This window comes from Hippocampus bargibanti, linkage group LG01, assembly GCF_051943395.1.
Source record: "Hippocampus bargibanti isolate YZ-2025 linkage group LG01, ASM5194339v1, whole genome shotgun sequence".
NCBI classification, from domain to species: domain Eukaryota; kingdom Metazoa; phylum Chordata; class Actinopteri; order Syngnathiformes; family Syngnathidae; genus Hippocampus; species Hippocampus bargibanti.
The window spans coordinates 14,505,397-14,528,152 of NC_142734.1; the positions used below are offsets into that span (position 1 = coordinate 14,505,397).

At 42.3% G+C, this 22,756-nt stretch overlaps 1 protein-coding gene across 1 annotated transcript in view; it reads right to left on the minus strand.

Annotated features, from left to right (window-relative positions):
- Nucleotides 1–393: 393 nt before the first annotated feature.
- Nucleotides 394–22,756, minus strand: part of ptgfrnb (prostaglandin F2 receptor inhibitor b) — a 58,199-nt gene continuing 35,836 nt past the window's right edge. Inside the window, exons 12-15 of the mRNA XM_088998365.1 lie at nucleotides 4,946–5,132; nucleotides 3,815–3,933; nucleotides 3,680–3,730; nucleotides 394–1,503 (exon numbers count right to left, since the gene is read on the minus strand). Of these exons, the coding sequence (XP_088854491.1) occupies nucleotides 1,391–1,503; nucleotides 3,680–3,730; nucleotides 3,815–3,933; nucleotides 4,946–5,132 (470 nt within the window). The 3' untranslated portion in view covers nucleotides 394–1,390. The remainder of the gene's footprint in view (nucleotides 1,504–3,679; nucleotides 3,731–3,814; nucleotides 3,934–4,945; nucleotides 5,133–22,756) is intronic.

Genomic DNA, 22,756 nt, shown 5'->3' on the forward strand with positions numbered 1-22,756 from the left:
TAAAAAACGAGAGAACAGATTTTTGAAGCTATGATGACTTTCAAAAAATATATATATAATAGCTGTCACTCTTCTGGAATAATTTCTTACAAGGCTTTGGTTTGATGGGCTTGAGGTCAGGGGTGAACATTGAAGTGAAATGCTGCATGTGAACAAAAGGGTTGAGCTGTCACTAAGATGTCGCTAAGCTAATTTCTCTGATTGGCGTTAGCTATGTTATACTGTATTCATGTACCGTATTTTCCAGTGTGTAAGACGCACCCGAAAGCCTTGATTTTAATCAAAAGATGACCCTGCGCCTTATACGCAGGTGCGCCCCATATGTGAAGTCATATTCGCTTTGACTCTTTTTTTATGAATCTCATGCAAATGTATTAGCAGTCCTTTTTTTTCTACAACAGTTAGTGATTATTCTTGCGACAGGAAAATGATGGGTGAATGAATGGGTGACCTTGAATGAAGCCTGACAACCGTTCACTGCCTTCAAGAACATTCGCAGTTGTTTGCAGTTCAGTGACAAATTAAAAGCAGTATTTTATTTTGGGGAGGGGGGGTTTAACACATGACTATTGTTGTGGAGGGACAGCAATTTTTATGCGTGCATGATGTAATCCTGAAAACAGCTCGGGCTGCTCACTCAGTGCTATAAAACACAACATGCACACTGGCACTGTGCACCCAACAGGCACAAAACATTTTTCGAGAAGTGACATCACACACGCACAGACCTACACATACACGCACTGAATGTCTCCTTGGGATGCATAAAAATCTTCAAAATCTCTTACTGTTCAAAAAAACTAGAGCCGAGAATAAAAGGTAGTATCCGTCCATTGGTTAAGGGAGGAACACTGTAGGTTGCTAGTGCAGTGGCTCTTACATCCGGCGACGAGGGGGGCGCTCTGACCTTCTGCGGCCTCTCGAGAGTTGCCACAAAAACGAGGCTCAGGTTGGCTGAACAGTCACATTGGTTGGCTGTAGAACTTGACAATAAGGTTCCACTTGTAACCGGCAATGCATTCTGTTTGCATTCGTAATGTGGCGGTCGTTTGCATGGAAGCAGCCTGAGCTCTTTATTTGTTAGTGTTTGGTGGATAAGTGGTCCTTTATTCCCACATGGCAGTGAAATCTCCCGTGCCAATAAAAGTAAGAAAAAAAAAGAAAATCCCTGCTCCTCCACTGCAGAGCTGAAATGGTTCAGAGTACTGTGTGAAGCACTCGGTTGGATTCAGTCGGCTCCCGAAAGAAAAACGCACCGCCTGTTTTACTCCCAACGTCCTCTGCTTGGAAACAACTGGGTGTCCCACAAGTCGTTGACAGGAGTGTGTCTGTTGTGCGTTTGCTGTTTCCTGGGAGCGCTGCAGTGGGAGGGCGCAGGGTAAAGTATTTGTCAGTCCATCTCCAGGTCCATCAATTTGTTGCGCGAGCGGGGAGTGTGTGCGGCGTTGCGGCAGCAGCATTGGGCGCAAACTAGGCCCAAGACCAGCGAGAACAGGCCCACACCTGCAGAAAATACGCAGGTTCAAATCCATTCAAAATATGGCGAAATCATTAGTTTTTGATTGTAACAGTTGTCTATGATGAGAAAAAAGTTGTAATGATGGGACAATAAGTGGCGATGTTTGCGTTCAAAGAGGCAAAGCATGCTTCCCCCATTCACTCATTCCCTGCTATCCCCTTAGGAAACAAAAAAGTGATGCCGGTTGTCCTTTAAAGGACAACCGTCGTCTCCGGACAAGTGGTGTCCATAATTTGTAAAATGGCTTCAAATGACTTCTACTGCGCATATTTTAATAAGATTCCACCGCATATAGCTATATTTTAAATTTTACGACTCGCGCTGAATATTCAGGAAGTCTTGTTTTTGAGTTGGTGACGAGTCCGTACGTGACGTCAGTAAAGGAACGCCCCTGACCGGAAAAAAAGACGCATTGTAGCGGTCCTTCCATCACGTCAATGTATTTTGCTGTACTTGTTTGGTCTGGGGACCTCGTGTTGCACCCAAAAGCCGCCAGAAGAGGGCGTCCAATCTCCATGTAAGGAATTTATCAGCCTGTGGAAACAGAGGTGGCCACAGAAGGTCGCCATTTTGTGCCGTTTTTTTCGTTGAGACATCTCCCCTCAATGTTGCCTCATAATGGCACGGAATAAATTCTTTAATCGATTGAAAACATGTATGCTTTCCTCTTCAGAACTATTTGAATTATATTCATAACTGGATGTGTAACAAGAAAGCATATTCTCAGAATCTGAAGCCATTGTTTTGATTCTGCAGCAATGCAAGACGTCTTGGCGTGACGTCATGAACTGGGGGCGGGACTTTCTGAAAATGCCCAATTTGCAGCTCAATTTTTTTGCAGCTTTTGGACACTTTAAGTCATTTTTATTGGTGTTTTGCATTTGAATAAAAATATCATACTGCGTGTTTTGGGTATTTCAGATGCTATAAAACGTTTTTTCTGATGTCAGTTAAGAAACAAAAAAGTGATGCCGGTTGTCCTTTAAGCGAATGAAGCTATAATGTCCATGCACAATAAGGTACCAGGACCCTTAGACATTGAAGCAACATTACAGGAATAAAAAACGAGAGAACAGATTTTTGAAGCTATGATGACTTTCAAAAAATATATATATAATAGCTGTCACTCTTCTGGAATAATTTCTTACAAGGCTTTGGTTTGATGGGCTTGAGGTCAGGGGTGAACATTGAAGTGAAATGCTGCATGTGAACAAAAGGGTTGAGCTGTCACTAAGATGTCGCTAAGCTAATTTCTCTGATTGGCGTTAGCTATGTTATACTGTATTCATGTACCGTATTTTCCAGTGTGTAAGACGCACCCGAAAGCCTTGATTTTAATCAAAAGATGACCCTGCGCCATATGTGAAGTCATATAGAGCCACAACAGGTCTCGTAACTACTGTCAGCAGCTACGACTCCATTTCCCCCTGTAGAAGAAGTAGTGCGTGGTCCATGCTGGATATATACAACGTACCCCAGCCTCTACTGTGGTACCTTATAATCTGGCGTGCCGTATATTTGAAAACTTTTGTCTAAGTATACTTGGAAAGTGCGCCTTATACTCCGGTGCGCCTCCAGCAACTCCACTGGCTACCTGTTAAACATCGTATCGAATTCAAAATACTTCTGTTTACATTCAAAGCCATCCATAACCTTGCCCCTCCCTATCTTTCTGACCTGCTTCAAATCTCTGTTCCCTCTCGGTCCCTCAGATCCTCGTCCTCCCTTCACCTCTATGTGCCCTCTGCCCGTCTCACCACGATGGGATGCAGAGCTTTCAGCCGCTCTGCTCCCAAACTCCGGAATTCTCTTCCACCCAACATCCGCAATATTGACTCCCTCCCTATTTTCAAGGCTCACCTCAAAACCCACTTGTTTAAAATTGCTTTCAATGTATAGTTCTATCTACTATTTTATTATGTATCATTTTACTCATGGTTTTATTGTTATGTGCTTTGTTTTATTGTTCTTATTGTAAAGTGTCCTTGGGTGTTTTGAAAGGCGCTTGAAATAAAATGTATTATTATTATTAAAGTTTGAAAATACATCATTCATTGAGTGTGCGCCTTATACTCCGGTGCACCTCATATTCTTGCCTTGTTTGAAACAAAAAGCTGTTTTGGAGGTAAGCATGATGAGAGCGTATAAATGTTAGTTTACCTATTGATGCTGAAACCCCGTACAAGAGGGGCAACTTTAGGGACTCCCACACTGCAAACGAAACAAGAAAGCAAGAATCGTTGAATTTGTGTGTGGAAAACCACAACGTCACATTGCAGTGCACACATTCCTCACCGGCAAATCGGACTGTCAGGAAGATTTTGGAAGACGTCAACTCCCCTGCTTGGGTCCAGGCTCCTGTCGAGGCAGACAGGTACCAGGGAGTAGCGACACAGTGGTACTCCCCGCTGTCACTGGAAGACAAAACATATTAAGAGGCTTATGATCACAAGCTGAGGTGGGGGGAAGACTCCTATTATGTATGTGGCAGTACAGATAGATGGATGGAAAAAAGACTGGAGAAAACGGCTGTCAAACTCATCTTTGCCGCGGGCCAAATTATAGTTACGGTTTCCTCTCGGTGACCGTTATGAATTTAGGAAAGCCATTATAATGTTGAATCCCCTCCACATATAACATATAGAGCGCACAGCAAATTAATGAAAAACTAATTTTAAACAGATTTTTTTTTCGTACAGACAGTGTATTGTAGGTGTTTCAAATACCTGACATGTTTCGGCGGAAGTATACGCCGAAACATGTCAGGTATTACAATACTCTGTCTGTAAGAAAAGAATCTGTTTAAAATTAGATATCAAGTAGACAGGATGAACTTAATACAACTAATGAATAACTAGTTTTCTAATTGGAAGTAAAAAATAATGACTGTTATTATGGTTTACATGGGACAATCTGAAATTTTGGTTCGGACTTTAGCAAGCATCATGGTATTTAAGTTTGATTTGCTTGCGCGGGCCGAAAAAAATGATGTTGCGGGGCAGATTTGGTCTCCGTGCCTTGACTTTGACACCTGTGGTGGAGAGGAATCAGACTGAAATGTACTGAATTAAAAATGGTCGTTGATGTCATTTGTATAAAATACCCGTTTTATCATTTTGGCACACAAAAAAAAAAAAATCTCTGCACAAAACAGATTCATGTCACTGTTGCCCCTTTTTCCACCTTCTAAGACTCCAAAAATCTCAATGCATCAAAGTATCAACCACAGCTGACTTAAACATCTCCCTATTTATGTGCTTTTAACGTCATTTATTCATCCGCAGCAGCGGTTACAAAAAAGTAACATAACCAAGTCCAGCTATGTGTGTGCAAAATACACTTGGAAGTACAGGAAACACATTTTGTATTTCCCACCACTAAAGACATATCAGTGGGAAAAAATGCACTTGTCTGGGAAGCACTTACCTGTCATGGGCGCCATGGACGTTCAAGGTGTATGAGTGTGTGTCCTCGCGTTCTATGGAAACATCACTGGAAGAATTGCGATACTCTTTCCTCACGACACCAAAGCGGTCAACGCTGGCAACTTGCGTTGTTGTCTGTCCACCGCGAAGGCGTGTGAAGAACCAACACACTTCATAGGCAAGGTGGTCTGAAAGAATGACAGGCAGACAAATCAGGGAGGGTATGATGCTTTGTCAAATGTGGGTTTATAATTGATTGTTGTTGATTGTGCTTCGATTGCAGAGCGCATAGTGATGAAGAAGCATTCGTGTTCACCCCTGCGGACAATTTAGAGTCTGACATGGAGCAGAACAATAACTAGGCCGCTTCTATCAGGGGGATGTTTTATCTCGATGACGATAAATAAATAACAATGCCTGTTTCTGTGGTTTACAAAGATACGGAAAGTACTACAGTAAAGTCTCGTTATATCGATATTCAAGGGAGTCCGAAAAAATATCGATATAACCGGGACTATCGATATATCCGACCCTGTTTGCATGTAATTTTCTCCGTGCGTGCATAGAAATAGTATCGATATAACCGGGACTATCGATATATCCGATATCGATATAACGAGACTTTACTGTATATTTTCTGGTGTATAAGGTGCACTCAAAAGCCATGATTTTGTTCACCGCGTCCATTTCCTTCTGTCGAAGAAGTAGTCCCTAACCCCAGCCTTTACTGTAGTGCCTTATAATGTGATGTGCCTTATATTTGGAAAAAAAAATATATTTATATATTATATTGTGTGCCCTGCGAATGGCTGGCAACCAATTCAGGGTGTCCCCCGCCTCGTGCCCGAAGACAGCTGAAATAGGCTCCAGCACCCCCCGTGACCCGAATGAAGAATAAGCGGTACGGAAAATGGATCGGATGGATATTTGGAAAACTATTTTCATTCATTGAACGTGTGCCTTGTAGTCCTATGCGCCTTATACGTGGAACAAGTTTGAAAATACACCATTCATTGGGGGTGTGCCTTACATTCCGATGCACAATATACACCGGAAAAAAACAGTAATAGAAATATGGAAGAACATGCATTGATTGTTCATTTCCCTCATTGATGTCACTTAGCCAAATATCAGGAGCAAAGGAGGGTTTTCTTTCATATTTACCGTATTTTCCGGATTATAAGGCACTTCCCCAATGAATGGTGTATTTTCTAACTTTTTCCATATATAAGGCGCACCAGACTATAAGGCGTTCCTTCAATGAATGAAAAAAGGTTTCCAAATATATAAAATACTAATATATAAAAGTTTTCCAAATATAAGGCACTATTTCTTCTAAAGGGTAAAATGAAGTCAGTGGCTGCTGTCAGTGGCTGCTGACAGTAGTTGCGAGGCCCGTTGTGGCTCAATATTACTTCAAATGTAAGGCGTGGCTCAATATTGCTTTAGGCGCACCGGCGTATAAGGCGCAGGCTAATCTTTTGAAGAAAATGAAGTATTTTGGGTGCGCCTTATACACTGGAAAATACGGTACTTCCTATGGGGGGGTAATCAATGGCCTCATTTATTTGCCAATGTATCCCTTATTTCATTTGATGGCTTTGCTGGTGTCTTGTTAGGTTAGCAAAAATGGCACGCTCATGATTTTGGAGAGGAAGGAAAAAAACATGCATACATCCAGACTGGATGTGTATTTTCCAACTTGTGAATGTATGAACGATTGAGTGAATGAATGCATTTCATGTTGATGGCGCCCCACGCCTCATCAAGCGGAAGAAGAGGACAAACATATCCAGGCTCTCTTGCACATTTTGCCCCTGAATGACTTATGTCGAAAGCATTATTTGACATTACAGCACTATAACAATATTGAACGCATTTTACGACTTGCACTTGAGCTCTTTAGACTGTTGATGAAATGCAAAAGTATGAACTATTGAAACATTTTCTTATTGATATATCTTTTCTATGTTTTATGTCAAGTGCCAGGAAGTGTTGATGAATGCACTCTATTGTTTTAATGCTCCTTGACACGCATTGTACCTCACAAATAAGTAACACAATAAAGTGAAATTGGAGTCTTGCCGAGAGTAAATCAGCAAAACGTGCTGAAGTACAGTCAGTCGTTTCGAGCAGGTGAAATTTGGGCCTGCGAAGGCCGCATGAAGGCATCAAAGGACAAAACTAAAATTTTCAAACCACTTGTGAGTGAGTTTCCCCCTCATGCAACAAAAAGCTGTGACCGTCAAAGGACAGAACTTGTGAATTTGGACATAGCCGCAGAGTAATTACAGACACTCCCTAGCTTACGAACGAGATACTTTCCGAGCGGTCGTTCTTAAGGTGAATTTTTTCGTAAGTTGCTTGAGTGCTATATTTTGTATGGAATTTATGTTTAAGTCAAACACTGACCGAGGAAGCATAAAACACAGACGTTCTAACAGTCAAATAAATTCACACTTACTGTAGTACGACGACATATATCCTTGGGTCTGCAGTAAGCCATTACTGAAGCTGCTGGCACGTAATTCAGTAATTACGTGCCAGCAGCCATTACTTTTTGATATGCCTCCTGGAGCATCAACTGGGAAGAGGGATTTCTTCCCCGCCCACACACTACGGCGAGCTCGGCCGTAAAAAGGCGCACAATACAACATCTAACTTACAGCATCTCTGTCAGAACATTTTTCGACATAGAGTACCCGCAAAAATGTTCGTATGCACCGTTATTCGTAACTCAAATGTTCGTAAGTTAGGGAGCATCTGTACTGCTGTGCGGACAAAAATCTGGTGCACGCAGGATTTTTTGCTTACGTACATTCTAAGTTTCAGTACATTGTAAGAATCTAAACCAATTCTTGCACGTGTTTGATAAATGGGCCTCCTGGTGTTCCGCAAATTGTGACCTGCCTGAGTTGTTTCAGCAATCTCTGCAAAATCAACAGGCAAGTAAAATTACTTGTGAAATCAAGACCTACATGACGATGCAACATAATGTTGGCTGACACGCCATTGACATTTTATGGATAAGGAACACAAATAAAACACAAAATGCTGTTGTGCGTTTCCTTTAAAAACCCCTGTAGCGGACACATGCTGTTAATCCGGCATGATTTGCGCTCTCGCTGCATTTTAAGCATAACATTTCCAGAAAGTGTCACATTTTAGAAAAGCAGCTAATTGTGCTGTCTTGGATGCAGCCCCGACGACTGAAGCGCACGTGCACGGAGCCGTTTGAATCAGAACCTCCAGAGTAACTCCATCATTAACATGTTTGCAGGGGGGCGGCTGCTTCTCTCCAGCGAGGGTGATAAAACTGATGGATAGGCAGCACGAGAAAAAGGATGCTGCTGATGACAAATGGAGGCAAACAGGGATGAGTGAGAATTATGACAATAGATGTAATCGTTGGAGGAGGGGGGGAACTAATTATTTCTAGGAGGAAGACACGGCGGGGGGAGAGAGAGAGAGAGAAAGAAAGAGAAAAGAGAGAGAGAGAGAACAAACCAGTCATTACTCTGTCAGGGAGAAGAACTATTAGAATTGTGGTGCCTCCTACATGCAAGTGTGCATGCACGCACACGCAGACACACACACACGCTCATAATCACACACAAATGCAGCCTAAGAATGAGACGACGCCTTCATCAGCCTCAAAAAGAGAAACAGACATTGTTGATGACTGAAACAACAATGCACAGCCCCCCCGCCCCCCAAAAAAAAGAGGCAGTGATGAACTCTATTAAGACATGGTGGGTGTTATGCGAGAAAATGATAGATGAAGAAACGAGATAGATGAGAGAAGAGAATGGAGCGAACATAATGAAGAGGAAAGAGTGAAGTCACCCAAAGCCAAATAATGAATCACATCTCAACATCTCCCTGGCACGCTTGCTTCCTAAAGGGGTTTGAAATTTGAGCGCTGTTTAAAAAAAATGGTGGCAGACGTTGTCATACTTTGACCTTTGATGTAGTGTGCTCGTCTGACTGAGCAGTCCCAAATACACTCACTCAAGAAAATATCTCCACACCTATTTAGTAGGGATATTGAGTCAATTGTGCCGTGCTTTCATATAGATGTCTGTGTAAGCTCTCAGTCGTACAGGAGTGGTCCATCGATGAGAAGGTTTCTTCACAAATAGAAGAAACCTTCTCATCGTTTCATATAGATGCCAAATTAACTGAAGCGCTTGACAGATGGAGTCCAGGATCGACTGTAACAAAGAGGAAATACACCCAATTGTGTACTAAGTGTATACACTGATCCCTCGTTTCGTGCTGCTGTGACGTTCCAAAAGGGACCTGTGATAAGTGAAATGGCCTGCGTTATAAACAGAAAGCACCTCGAGTGCATACTGGAAGTATTCACAGCTTTTCACTTTTTCCATTTTGGTTTTGTGTCAGACTCTTTGCAAATTGTAATCATTTTATTTTTTTCCCCTTAAAATTTGAAAAACAACAACAGCTTATAATGACAACATGGGGGGGGGGGGCAAAAGAAATAATAATTGATGTCCGGCCTGCTTACTTCCAGGATGTCTCTACAATGCTGGATTTATTTTTTTGCTCAACCAAGACTACTGTAGTCCCCCCGTCATTCCCACGATAAAACACCCCCGCAGCACGATTCACTATTAGGATGGTATTGGTTTGCTGATGAGCCGTTATTGGTTTCCCTCAAACGTGTACAATCTCTGTCTTGCCTAAAGTGTTCAATCTCTGTCTGTCTTGAAGTGAGAATTTTTTCTCATGGACTGAGAGTCCTTCAGGTGCTTTTTCGCAAACTCCAAGCAGGCTGCCACTTGCCTCTTAGAAGTGAGTAACTTCCGACTGGCCACTCTACAATTCAGGCCTAATTGGTGGCGTTTTTTTATTTATTTTTTCATGTATTTATTTATATTTATTTTGTTTATGTATTTATATATTTGTGTATTTATGTATTTATTGATTGATTGGTCAATTCATTCATTGGTTTATTGATTGGTCGATTTATCCATTCAATTATAGATTGGTCGATGTATCCATTCATTTATTGATAGGCCAATTCATTCATTCATTTATTGATTGGTCGATTCATTCATTCATATACTCATATATTAATTAATCCATTCATTTCTTGATTGGTCGTTTCATCCATTCATTCATTAATTAATTGATGTATCCATTAATTTATTGATTGGTTGATGTATCCATTGATTTATCAATGGGTCAATTTATCCATTCCTTTATTGATTGGTCTATTTATCCAGTAATTAATTAATTAATTAATTGAGTTATCCATTCATTTATTTATTGGTCGATTTATCCAATCATTTATCGATTGGTCGATTCATCCATTCATTTATTTGTTGGTCGATTTATCCATTCAGTTATTAATTGGTCGATTTTTCCATTCATTTATTAATTGGTCAATTTACCCATTCATTTATTGATTGGTCAATGTATCCATTCATTAATTGATTGGTCAATTAATTCATTCATTTATTGATTGGTCGTTTCATCCATTCATATATTAATGTATCCATTCATTTATTGATTGGTCAATTTACCCATTCATTTATTAATTGGTCAATTCATCCATTCATTTATTGGTTGGTCGATTCATCTATTCATTTATTGATTGGCTGATTCTTCCCCCAAGCCATTAACTCTTTGAACAGTAGCCCAAATGGAACTGTATAGTGCCTCTTGCAATTTTTTGATGATGATGATAGTCGTGCAGCGTGTTCGACCGGAAACAAATTCCTTGTGTGTTCTACATACTTGGCAATAAAGATGATTCTGATTCTGATTAATTAATTGATTTATCAATTCATTTATTGATTGGTCGATTTATCCATTCATTTATTATCAATTGGTCAATTTATCCATTCAGTTATTGGTTGGTTGATTCATCCATTCATTTATTGATTGGTCGATTTATCCATTCACCAACCGACTGACCGATTTATTTATCTGTCTATTTATTTATTCATTTATTCCTTCATCATTCACATATTTATTGTGTGTTTAAATATATTTGTGTTCAAATATCCATTGGTTCATCTTGATGTGATGCAACTCTACAAAATTTGATGTTATTTGTGCAGTGATTTCCCTCATTTATTCGCATTCATCAAACTGTCCATCCATTTCCCAAACAGCTTCATCCTCATTAGGGTCACGGCGGGTGCTGGAGCCAATCCCAGCCGTCTTCGGGCACTAGGCAGGGGACACCCTGGATTGGTTGCCAGCCAATCACAGGGCACACTGAGACAAACAACCATCCACACACTCACCACACAATTTGAAGTGTTCAATCAGCCTGCCATGCATGTTTTGGGAATGTAAGAGGAAAGCGGAATACCCAGAGAAAACCCACACGGGCCCGGAGAGAACATGCAAACTCCACAGAGGAAGGCCGGACCGGCTCTTGAACTCATGACCTCTGCACTGTGAACCCGGCGTGCTCACCACTCGTGTTATTCCCTGATTTGCTTAGTTGGACATTCAAGGCAAAAAAAGGTTTGAGTGATGACTTTGATGCAAAAAAAATCAGATTGGTATGGATATGTGTTAGGTGTACTGAAGTCTAAAAATCTGCTGTTGTACACAATATGACAACAATAAAACATAATCGACCTGCCTTTCTTGTTGATGATCAAAGATCCATTTTGCATCATAACACAGAAGTGGTCTATGAAGTCACGTCGCTTGTTTTTGGTGACGGCATACGGGGTCGAGGAATGGAGCTATATTTAGTCAGCTTTGGATTTCTTACAGTTACACTTTTATCCCCCATCCACCACTTTCTTTGTTCTTGACAGTCGTGAATAGTGATGACTGAGAATGTGAAGAGAGTATAGGGACGGGTGGAGCTGGAGGATTCGGAATATTAAGTGAGTGGAGAGATTATTTTGTTTATCACACAATCAAATCAACTGCGGAGAGTCTTTCTGTCAGTGGGGGACACCTTGAGGTTCTCCCACCACAACTTTTTCTTCAAGGGTGTCAGAGACTCATCCAGCAGACTGACTCACAGCTGTGGCTCCATATGGACCGACGGTGTCTGTCCTGCTACATGAACGCACTCATTGTCTACTTGGTCAGATGAACGCTGCGCCCACTGACTTGCTGCACAACATTTTGATTTTAGGGAAAATGCTGAACCGAAAATACACAACACAGATTGTGACCAGTGACCTTGTTTTGGTGGAAAAATGTGCACGTTTCAAGTCACTCTCACAATTGCTTTGTAATGAATGTTTTCATACATCTGATGTGGGAAAAGGGATTCCTTTCGTCATGCCGCAAGTACCCCCCCCCCCCCCACCCCTCACTCTTACTGCTTGATGATAACCCACAAAAGTAGAACTGATTGAACAATTGATTGTTACGTATTAAAAATCCTCTAATTTCATCTCCTTAATTTTCCCATTAAATTTTCAAGCAACAACTTCTATGACACATGAGCTTCAACAAGAAAAACAAAAACAATTCTGGGTTTAAAACTTCACCATATATGTTGTATAAATTCATCAGTGCTTCGGAATAAAACTGAACTATATTGAAATTTTCCCAAGTGTCTTTGGATTGAAAGCGAAGCATAGTCAGTGTCACCGAAATGCACAGGTGCAGTCAGTGAACGGGGCAATCAATCAGCGCAAGCAGCCTCTCAAAATACGCACACGCTCTCCTTAACTAAGGTTTTTGTCATGTTTTTGCGGTTCAATATGAAATAATTAACGACAGTGTACTGAATGGGGAGTCTTGAAAACCGGTCACTAGGTTGCAAGTTATGTGTTGCAGTACGTTGGTAGATGTGTGGTTCTCGTTTGTTTGCTGTTCGGCAAAGTCACTCACTCACAATAGAAAGTCATCCCAGAGTGGAAGCTACTCAGTTGGCACCAATGCCTTATTTCCACTCATTTCATATAATATTAATGGTCAGGTGGTGTGCTACTGATCTATAGAGGCCAGGGATGGACATTTTTGGAAGTTTTTTTTTTGTTTTGTTTGAAAAAGGGGAAAGTTACCTTGGAAAAAAAATAGGAAAACTCTCAAATGGTATGGGTTTGAAGAGTTTTAAGGTGTGATATCACTAAACCCCATTAGATGACAAACACATCTCGGTTGCGCTTAAACTAGGTCTGACATTGCACAATCCTAAACATAACAAACTTTTGGGTGGATTTGAAGTGATATACAGGACAAACATCGTACCTCAATGACAAAGTGGGTTGATTTTTGTGTACAAAAATAGTTTTTAACTCACTCACTGCCACTGACGTAGAGCACAATTCTCGAATTTGTCCGGGTTTTGTTTTTTCTTGTTTGGGTGCCGATAAAGCGCTGGCCATGGCCTCTGGCAATGTTTTGTCCTTTCCACAAGGGGCATCATTTCCCCCTTTTTCATATTAGCGCTTTGTTCCAGCTTCAGCTGTTGTTAAACCCCTATATAAACCAATATATATGTACAATGGGGCCTTGGCTCACGAACTTAATTGGTTCCCAGACAGAGTAATGTTCTGTCTGCCTTACATACTCTGAGAGTATGTAAGGCGAAAAGTGTGTATCTCAAAAATTAATTTCCCAGAGGAAACCATTAAAATGAGAATAATCCATTCCCAGGTCTCCATAAAATATAATTTTCAACTAAATAAGCCTTAAAACTACACACAACATAACTTATTCTATGTATAATAAATGTGCTATTGTATTGTAATGAAAGAAATACACTGCACTGTAAAATAAAGTCACTTTATTTACATTTGTGATGGTCGTTGATGGCTCTTAATTGACACCTGTTGCTTTCTGGCTTGTAAGGTCTTACAAAACTGAGGCATCACATTATCATTCATCATGTTGATCAGAAGTCCCCAACCCCCGGGCCGCGGACCGGTACCGGTCCGTGGGTCATTTGGTACCGGGCCGCGGTATATAATTTACATAATTTCCATTTTATTTATTATCTGAGTCCGAACTATCTTTTATTTTGAAAAATGCGTATTGAATGGACACGCCCTTAACTCGCGCCTGTTCGTGCAGCTTTGTGAGGAGATGAACGACACCTTCTCTTACACATAGAAATTAGATGGTTATCCCGAGGGAGATCGCTTGCCAGAGTGTTTGAATTACGAGAGCCGCTGCAGAGATTTCTCTCAGAAAAAAAGTCACCGCTTGAAGGGCATTTCAGTGACGAGGAATGGGTCGCAAAGCTCGCTGACTTGTGCGACATATTCAACCTGCTCTATGAACTCAATCTGTCACTTCAGGGGAAAATGACAATTGTATTCAAGTTGGCTGATAAAGTAGCTGCATTCAAAGACAAACTGGATTTGTGGGGAAGGCGTGTAAATAGCAGTGTATTTGCCATGTTTCAAACATTGGCGGGGTTTTTGGAGGAGACTGAGCCCGAGCCTTCATTGCCCCAGCCGATGCATGAGCACCCGTCTTTGCTTTTATAAGAGTTCGAGTGCTACTTCCCAGCCACAAAATACCCACAAACTGCCAAAGAATGGATCCGCAACCCATTTGTCAACAAACCAGGTGAATCCTGCATGCCTGTGCAAGAGGATGAACAACTGCTGGAGTTCGCAAATGATGGCGGACTTAAAAGTGTCATGATCTGGTATTTTTTTTCCATTCAGATGATTTTGATGTTTTACATTTTGTTCCTGCTGACTTTATTTTAATATAATTTGTCAAACAACCTCCTGCTCCCCCCTGCCTGCTTTCTGGGATCCGCACCCGCCATCACCACCTCGCAAACCGTGACAGAATGAACCGGCCAACCATCGGATCCCGCAGGTACATCGGACCCGTCTCATTTCCACCCTGTGCCTGGCAATGCTACGTCCACGTTAGCCCGAGCCTCGTCGAGTTTGAATTTCATCACTTGACGAGCCGTAACGTCCACGTAAACGTCCGGCCGAGACCTCCTTCCAGGTGGCCGTCCAGGGTGACACTGGGTGACTGGCTGTGCATGCCCACGCCCAGCCACGCTGTCGTCGTGCATGAGGAATTGAGTCTCATCCACGACGAGCCGTGCAACGTCCGCATCAACGTCAGTCCGAGACCCCACTCACCGCTGGATCCCGGAGCGGCTCTGGACTGGTCTCGTTCCCCCGGAGCCGGGCAGTTCACTCCCACGTCGGGCCGAGACCTGGTCCCATACGGCCGTACGGGGTGCCATTCTGCGCCTGGCAGTTCGACGTCCACGCAGAGCCATGCGCCGTCGCGTGAACGTGCGAGAGGGATCGCACTCACGCCCACGACGATCCGTGCCGCGTCTTCGTCCACCCCAGGCCGAGTCCCGTTCCCATCAGGCCGCCGCCCGTCGTATGCTGGAGAGGCAGCGGTTGCCCTCTCCACCGACCGTTCCCTGGCGAGTGGACCTTTTGGGAGACTGTTGGGACTTCTGGAAGCAGCCCCTTGAAGGGGGGGTACTGTCATGATCTGGTTGGCGACCAACGGGGGGTGCTATCGGCCCCGCCTACACCTGCACAGGTGTTGGTCGTCCCGATCAGATTGGCGACCAGCGGGTAGCGACGTCAGCCCTGCCTGCAGCCTCGCAGGTGCTGGTCGTTTAATCATTGACACTTAAAAGGACACCCGGAACGACCATTCGAGGCCGGTTCATTGTTTGTTTGCTGCTTGGTTGCTGCATGCATTGTGTATGTGTTTGTTTAACCTTGGCGGACTTTCACTTTTGGTCTTCTTTTGCTACTTTGTATTTTTTTCCATTCAGATGATTTTGATGTTTTACATTTTGTTCCTGCTGACTTTATTTTAATACAATTTATCAAACAACCTCCTGCTCCCCCCTGCCTGCTTTCTGGGATCCGCACCCGCCATCACCACCTCGCAAACCGTGACAAAAAGTATGTTTGAGACAACTCTGCCGGTGTTCTGGATTAAAGTGATGGCAGCATACCCCGAGATCGCCACAACAGCACTGAAAACCCTGTTGCCGTTTCTGACATCTTGTTTGTGTGAAGCGGGGTTTTCTGCAGTGACAGCAACCAAAACAAAACTATGGAGTAGACTGGACATAAGCAAGACACTTCGGGTGTCATTGTCTCCCTTTATCCCAAGACGGAACCGTCTCGTTGCAGAGAAACAAGCTCAGGGGTCCCACTGATTCAGTTGTAGTGAGTTGTAGTTTTCATGCGCTTTGTGCTTGTTTCTGTGCTGTATCTTATTCTGAAGGCACGTTTAAACATTACCATGGTGACCATAGAGCGTTAAGGGGCGGAGACGATGTTACATATGTTGTTGGCGCGATGTTATCAGGACTCTGCTAATAAAGTTGTATAAAAATACACAATGGATTCACGTTTATTATTATATTTAAAAGAAGGTTGTATTTATCCACCGGTCCGTGAAAATATTGTCCGACATTAAACCGGCCCATGGCGCAAAAAAGGTCGGGGACCACTGATGTTAATGATTCTCATAGCCAGTCTTTTCTGGATGGAACTGTTCAATGAAAGCCTGCACATCATTCCACTTAGGAAACATTGCCTTGATGCTCTCACTTGGTGCTGCAGCCATCTCCTTCTCCTTGCCCTCAGATGACAACTCCTGAATGGCTTGCTTCTGCTTGTCCTCTTGAAGGCAAATCAAATCCTCTGTGTTGAGGACCTCATGATGGTCAACAACAAGCTCCTCAATGTCATCTGCATCCACTTCGAGTCCCATGTTCTGTCCAATGGAAACAATGTTGTACAAAACAAGAGTCGTGAGGATCAAATCCTTCAAAGTCCCTCTCAAGGATGCATGTGGGCCACAAATTCTTCCATGCTGCTTTCAAGGATCGAAGGGTAACATCATGCCAAGCCTTTAGTCACGTGAAAGCATCGAGTCAATAAAACCTTTGTGTAAAGCTTTGTTGCAAAGGATGCAATGGTGAACTTAGCATATCCGCTAAGCCGCTAAATCAGACAAACGAGGTGTGCGTTTGTCTGATTTAGCGTTCGTGTTTCTCAATGATCTCCTTCTTCTCCTCTACTGTAATTTTGTTTTGTGTCTTCTTCTGCTGCACACAAGCCTGTGGTGGGGTGTTTTTCGGTCCCATAACAGCAAAAGTGTCTGTAAAAAAGTCCTTTGAGGCGATCGACGTGTGCATTCAGAGAAAGGGTGTGTGGAAAGGAAGGCCGGATGGGGCGCTGTTCGGTCGTGTGCTTTGGTGTTCTTCCGCCGAAGATTACTCCGCCAGCCGTGGTGGGGTGGCGCTCCGTGTGTATTCCGAAAATTTGTGCTTAATCCAAGGTTTAATTTCCATAAATGTAACGTTCGTAAACCGAAAATTTCTTCAGGCAAGGTGTTCATAAACCGAGGCCCCACTGTACTGTATTGTATTTTGGACAGCCGCCCTCATTTCAAGCTCATATAACTCCAGACCTATATAATTTTGGAATTATTTTTTTGTCTGATGAAAGAAGAGTCTAAGGTTTCTTATGCTACATCGAATGTCTGTGTAGTCCTAAAACTCAATCTTTTGTGGGTCCTGGAATTTGAGTGGCAATGACAAAAACCCTGGCTGGAGTGGAAACATCTTTGCAGGTCTGGCAGTGAATGAGTTGATGTTGGTTTCTCGTGAAACAGTTTTGTGCCGCTTTTGAATGGTAATTTTTATTCACAAGAGCCCTATGTAGTGGATAAAAAAGATGTTTGTTGTAAATAATTAAAATAGCATTTTTGTAATACATCTGGTTTTTGGAAGTGCCTGGTCCTATCTGATCCCCTCCAGCAAAGATGATGAAGTATAAATTGAGCACTCGGAGCGACTCCAAATAGAGAAATAGAGGAAGATCTAATCAACCCGGTAAGTGCAGAAGCTTCATTCCATGGTTTAAAGTGATGCGGTGGCTTCATTAAGCAGAGAAGAATCAGCAATGTGATGGCCAGTGAGAACTACAGCACACCTCTAACTGACTATCTGGCTCTCGTCGAAGCTCATAAAATTAAAATGGCTGTCTGCGGAAATGAAAACAGCCTGATTGGATTTCTCCAGATTAATCCCTGGAGAAGATTCCAAGGCTCCAAACTGCCTGAAATTCAAACACAGACACGCAAAAGACCGACAATTACCACACACACTTATAATGAAAACGGCTGAGAGCTCTCCGCGCCATAAAGCAGGGCGGCGCTGGCAGAGCGGAATCCCGCCGAAAGATAAAAACACCATTTAGTCTCTCGGAAACAAAGCTGCCGGGCAGCAATACATCCCTCATTACTGCATGGCGCTGAAAAAGATCTACAGTAGATGAATTCTCCTTCTTGCATGCTTGGCATATGGTCTCTTAAAGGACAACCGACGTCACTTTTTTGTTTCTTAACTGACATCAGAAAAACGTTTTATAGTATCTAAAATAGCCAAAACATGCAGTATGATATTTTTATTCAAATGCAAAACACCAATAAAAATGACTTAAAGTGTCCAAAATCTGCAAAAAAATTGAGCTGTGAGAATCAAAACAATGGCTTCAGATTAGGAGAATATGCTTTCTTGTTACACCTCCAGTCATGAATATGATCAAATAGTTCCGAAGAGGAAAGCATACATGTTTGCAATCGATTAAATAATTTATTCCATGCCATTTTGAGGCAACATTGGGGAGAAACGATCACCAGAAAAGAGGCACAAAGTTGCCACCTCCTGTGGCCACCTCCGTTTCCACAGGCTGATAAATTCATTATATGGAGCTTGGACACCCTCTTCTGGCGGCTTTTGGGTGCAACACAAGGTTTTCAGACCAAACAATACAGCAAAATACATTAACGTGATGGAAGGACTGCTACAATGTGTCTATTTTTCGGTCAGGGGGCGTTCCTTTAGTGACGTCACGTACGGACTCATCACCAACTCAAAAACAAGACTTCCTGAATATTCAGCGCGAGTCTTAAAGGTAAAATATAGCTATATGCCGTGGAATATTATTGAAATACGCTCAGTAGAAGTCATTTGAAGCCATTTTACAAATTATGGACACAACTTGTCCGGAGACGTCGGTTGTCCTTTACCTATGGGTTGAATTTGATATTTTAATATGCTGTTTGAGGCTTCCTTATTTCTAGTTTAGTTTAACTGTGGGACTAATGGAGTGAAAATCATTGTATTGTGTTGCTGTTTAATATCTGCCAAACATATTTCATGAATTTTACTGTCACCGTGCACCTCTCTCAGCGTCTTTTTTCTTACCCCCCTTCTTCCTTTTGTTTGTTCTTAATTCACTAATCGCACAAGATGATCGATGGCTTCGCACTAAAGCGCCTGCCCCTGCTTTGATTCACATCGTCAAAGTGAGTGAGACATTTTCATGGGGAAACCAAATTAAAGTTGATGACTTTATATCACAATAAGATCAATTGATAATTGGATGTCGAGCAATTCCAAGATGCCAGCCTGTCTTAACGGATCCATTCGTCTATTTTTTTTCTCCATACTTATACAACACCACTTTGGAGATTCTTGGGGCTCTTCCAGCATAGGGGCAACAAAAATTTCCCATGATTCCATTGAAACATTCTATGTAAATTCATTGTATTCGTGTGACACTTCCTTTCCCACCCAATTAATATATTAAATTTTCACATTTGTCATGCATTTTTTATGCAACGACAAACACTTGCTCACGACCGTGTGACTGCAAATGCTTTTTATGAAAACTGACAAGCAACTGAGGGGGGATAATTTAGTCCCTCTTTCTCCTCCCCTCAACAACCCTTTTCTTCCAACTCTGTAAACTTTTCACACCATTCTCAAGCCTCCTCTTCCTCCATTTACTGGCTCCACTATTCACCCTCCACCACTCTAGCTCACTTTAACAGTCTGTGTAGCGCCCTCCACTTTTGCCTCATTCGCTCCCTCTCCACATCACTACCTATTCTTTTGCAAGCTCGTTCTGTCTCCCCGGCCAGCTAACGGAGCGTGAGATTGGCTAATTAACGGCTGCCTGTCGCCCCTGCAAAGACAGCTGGGTAATTTGGTGAGAGTGGAGAGGAAGGCGAGGAGTCAAAGCAGAAAAAGGAACCAAAGGAGGGAAGATAGACTTGTGAGCCAAAAACATGGTAAGACACATTCATCAGAAGCATTCTGAAGCAACAATGTGACAGGTGTTAATGACCTGCGAGGAGAATGTCACCAAAGTGCAAGTATTACAAACATCTGAATGTTATTCTCCCCCTTTCTGCGGCGTGATGGAGGATCGGCAATTGCACCTTTTTGACCTTTCTTAGAAAAGAAAAGAAAGAAGATATATTATGTTGTCTACCTGCTAATGCTAATGAAGGCTGACAAACCAATATTGGCGTGCCCCACCTTCCTTTAGGTAGGCGAGTACATCTTCCTTCCTTTCGTTCTACTTTGGTATCCAACAAATACCGAGGGGGCTTCTTAATGCTTTAATCTTGATGCGTTCTTTGAAAACTCAAAAAGCACAGCTTTCTTGCTTCCTGCTACTTTTGCAAAGTTATGCATGCCAGAGCAGGGAAAAAAGGAAAAGCTGCAAAGAAAGTGTGAATTGCAGAAGTGGCATGGTTTAAAAAAGAGAATATTAAAAAAAACTTTCACTGCTGATGTCATCATTGGTAAACAAGATAGCAGTGTGTCTTAGCCACACATTAGCTTGACTGCCAGAACATTCCAATTGTAATGTGAGAGCCGTTTCACATGTAGCGGCAGGCTGGGTGGATGCAACAGTAAAATAAAATTTTCGTGACAGTAACATATTCTACGCAGCATCTCAAGTCTATACATGTTATTTTTAATAATATTGCATTGAAATTAAGCAGCAGAATCCACCTATTCGCGATCATCACAGGAGCTGGCCATTTTGTTCCTTGACTGAAGATGACATCATAGTTGCTCAGCAATCATTTACCGACCAATTATGACTCAGATTCTCAACGTGAAAAGACTGAATGTAGGAGGTTGCATGATTCACTGAAAAATAAGCAGTGGCAAGACATTTGTTGGAGGTGGCAGCAGCCAAACGTTGACAACCGGTAAAAACCGGCAATGCATTTCCCTGATAAGTTTGTTGAAATTACACACACGCACGCACGCACACGCACACGCACGCACACACACACGCACGCACACACACACACACACACACACACACACGATATAAATAGAGTATTGACATTGTTATTCATGAAGTAGTTAGAGATTGAAAGGGTTTGATGTGTTTTTGTGTTAATAAGGCCCATGATAACTACAAGCTCGAACCAGAGACCTTTCAGGAATGTGTCTCCGCGGTTGCTCAACACCCACGTTAGTGCTTTGTACCAGCTTCAGTTGTTGTTAAAGCGCCATATAAACCAATATGTATGTATTGCATTGTATTTTTGACAGCCACCCTCATTTCAAGCTCAAATAACTCCAGACCCATATAATTTAGGAATTCACTCTTTTTTTCTGATGAAAGAAGAGAGTCTCAGGTTTCTTACGCTGCGCTGAATGTTTCTGTAGTCCGAAAACTCAATATTCTTTGGGTCCTTGAATTTGAGTGCCAATGACAAAAACCCTGGCACTGGAATGGACAATTTTTTTGTACGTGTGGCAGTGAATGAGTTAATCAAATCTACTGGATGCCAAAATGTAATCTGGCAAGTTAGTGATGAGACAGATTGCAAAATTGAGCACAATACTCACCACTTCTTATTGTGAGCAGGCGAGTGAAGCCACATCCACCAGAGGAAGCAAAGGCTTGGCTCGCTATTGAGGCACACCTCCTCCATTTGATGCATTTCACATGACACCAAGCAACTTGCTGGTCTGTTACTTAACATTCAACCCTGCGCACCACTCAACTTTGTGACCCGAGTAGTGACATTCTCTCCTCTGGGAATTTTGATCTTTCAAAATGGACAGAAAAGCAACTGGGAGTCCCATTCACCGACATGAAGCATCACCAATTTCAACACTAGTAAACAATGTTGTTCCAAGGACTCCAAATGTAAGAACGTAAAATCATAATTATCATCTTCAAGTGGAAATAGTTCACGGCGTTAGGAGGATTTCCTCCCTGGCTGTTCGCTATATGCATGCCCATCTTCACACGAGGACTCAAGTGCAAATAAACATGTTCACATAGGTACAAAGTACAACAGAAAACCCAAACAAGCCTACCAGCAACGGATGAGGAGCAGTGTGTTTGATCAAGTTTCTAGAGGGATTTATTATAGAAACCATGTGACGGCTGGTGTAGTAAAGAGGCGAGAAATGCGGAGGAATGTTGACAGATGGGTTGAGGGAGGCAAGGAGTGGCACATGAGCTCATGTGACATGTTTACATTAACAGAATGGATGCATGAGGAAAGTGGATGGGTCTTTAGACAGCAGAGGGGATGAAGGCACGGCTACACAGAAAATCAAAGCAAAGTCGGAAGTATATTGCAGTGAAATCAGAGAGGGGGGGTGGAAACAATGAAACAAAGTCAGTTAACCGGTGTTTGAAACACATGTGCTACAGTGAGTTGAATATGCTATTTCCTACTATGATTCGTGCATGTGCATATGTTTGTGTGTGTGTGTGGGTTTCGTGCCTTACTCATAGAGTAAAGCGCTCAGCAGTCTAATAAACACCGCTGCTGACTGACAGGTGAGCGCTGCACACATGCAAATTGTGCACCAGAACTGTCGCTCTATATGTGTGTGTAAGAAAGAGCATGTGGAATTTGAAATCACAGAAATAGAAAAAAAGAAACGCTGAGCGGCCCTTGTATGACTTGTGATTATGAATGGGAAAAGTAGTTTTGCGCACCAGTGAATCATTAGGAAGTTATTTACAATTTTTGGGTGCAGCCTAGTCGTTAATGCTTT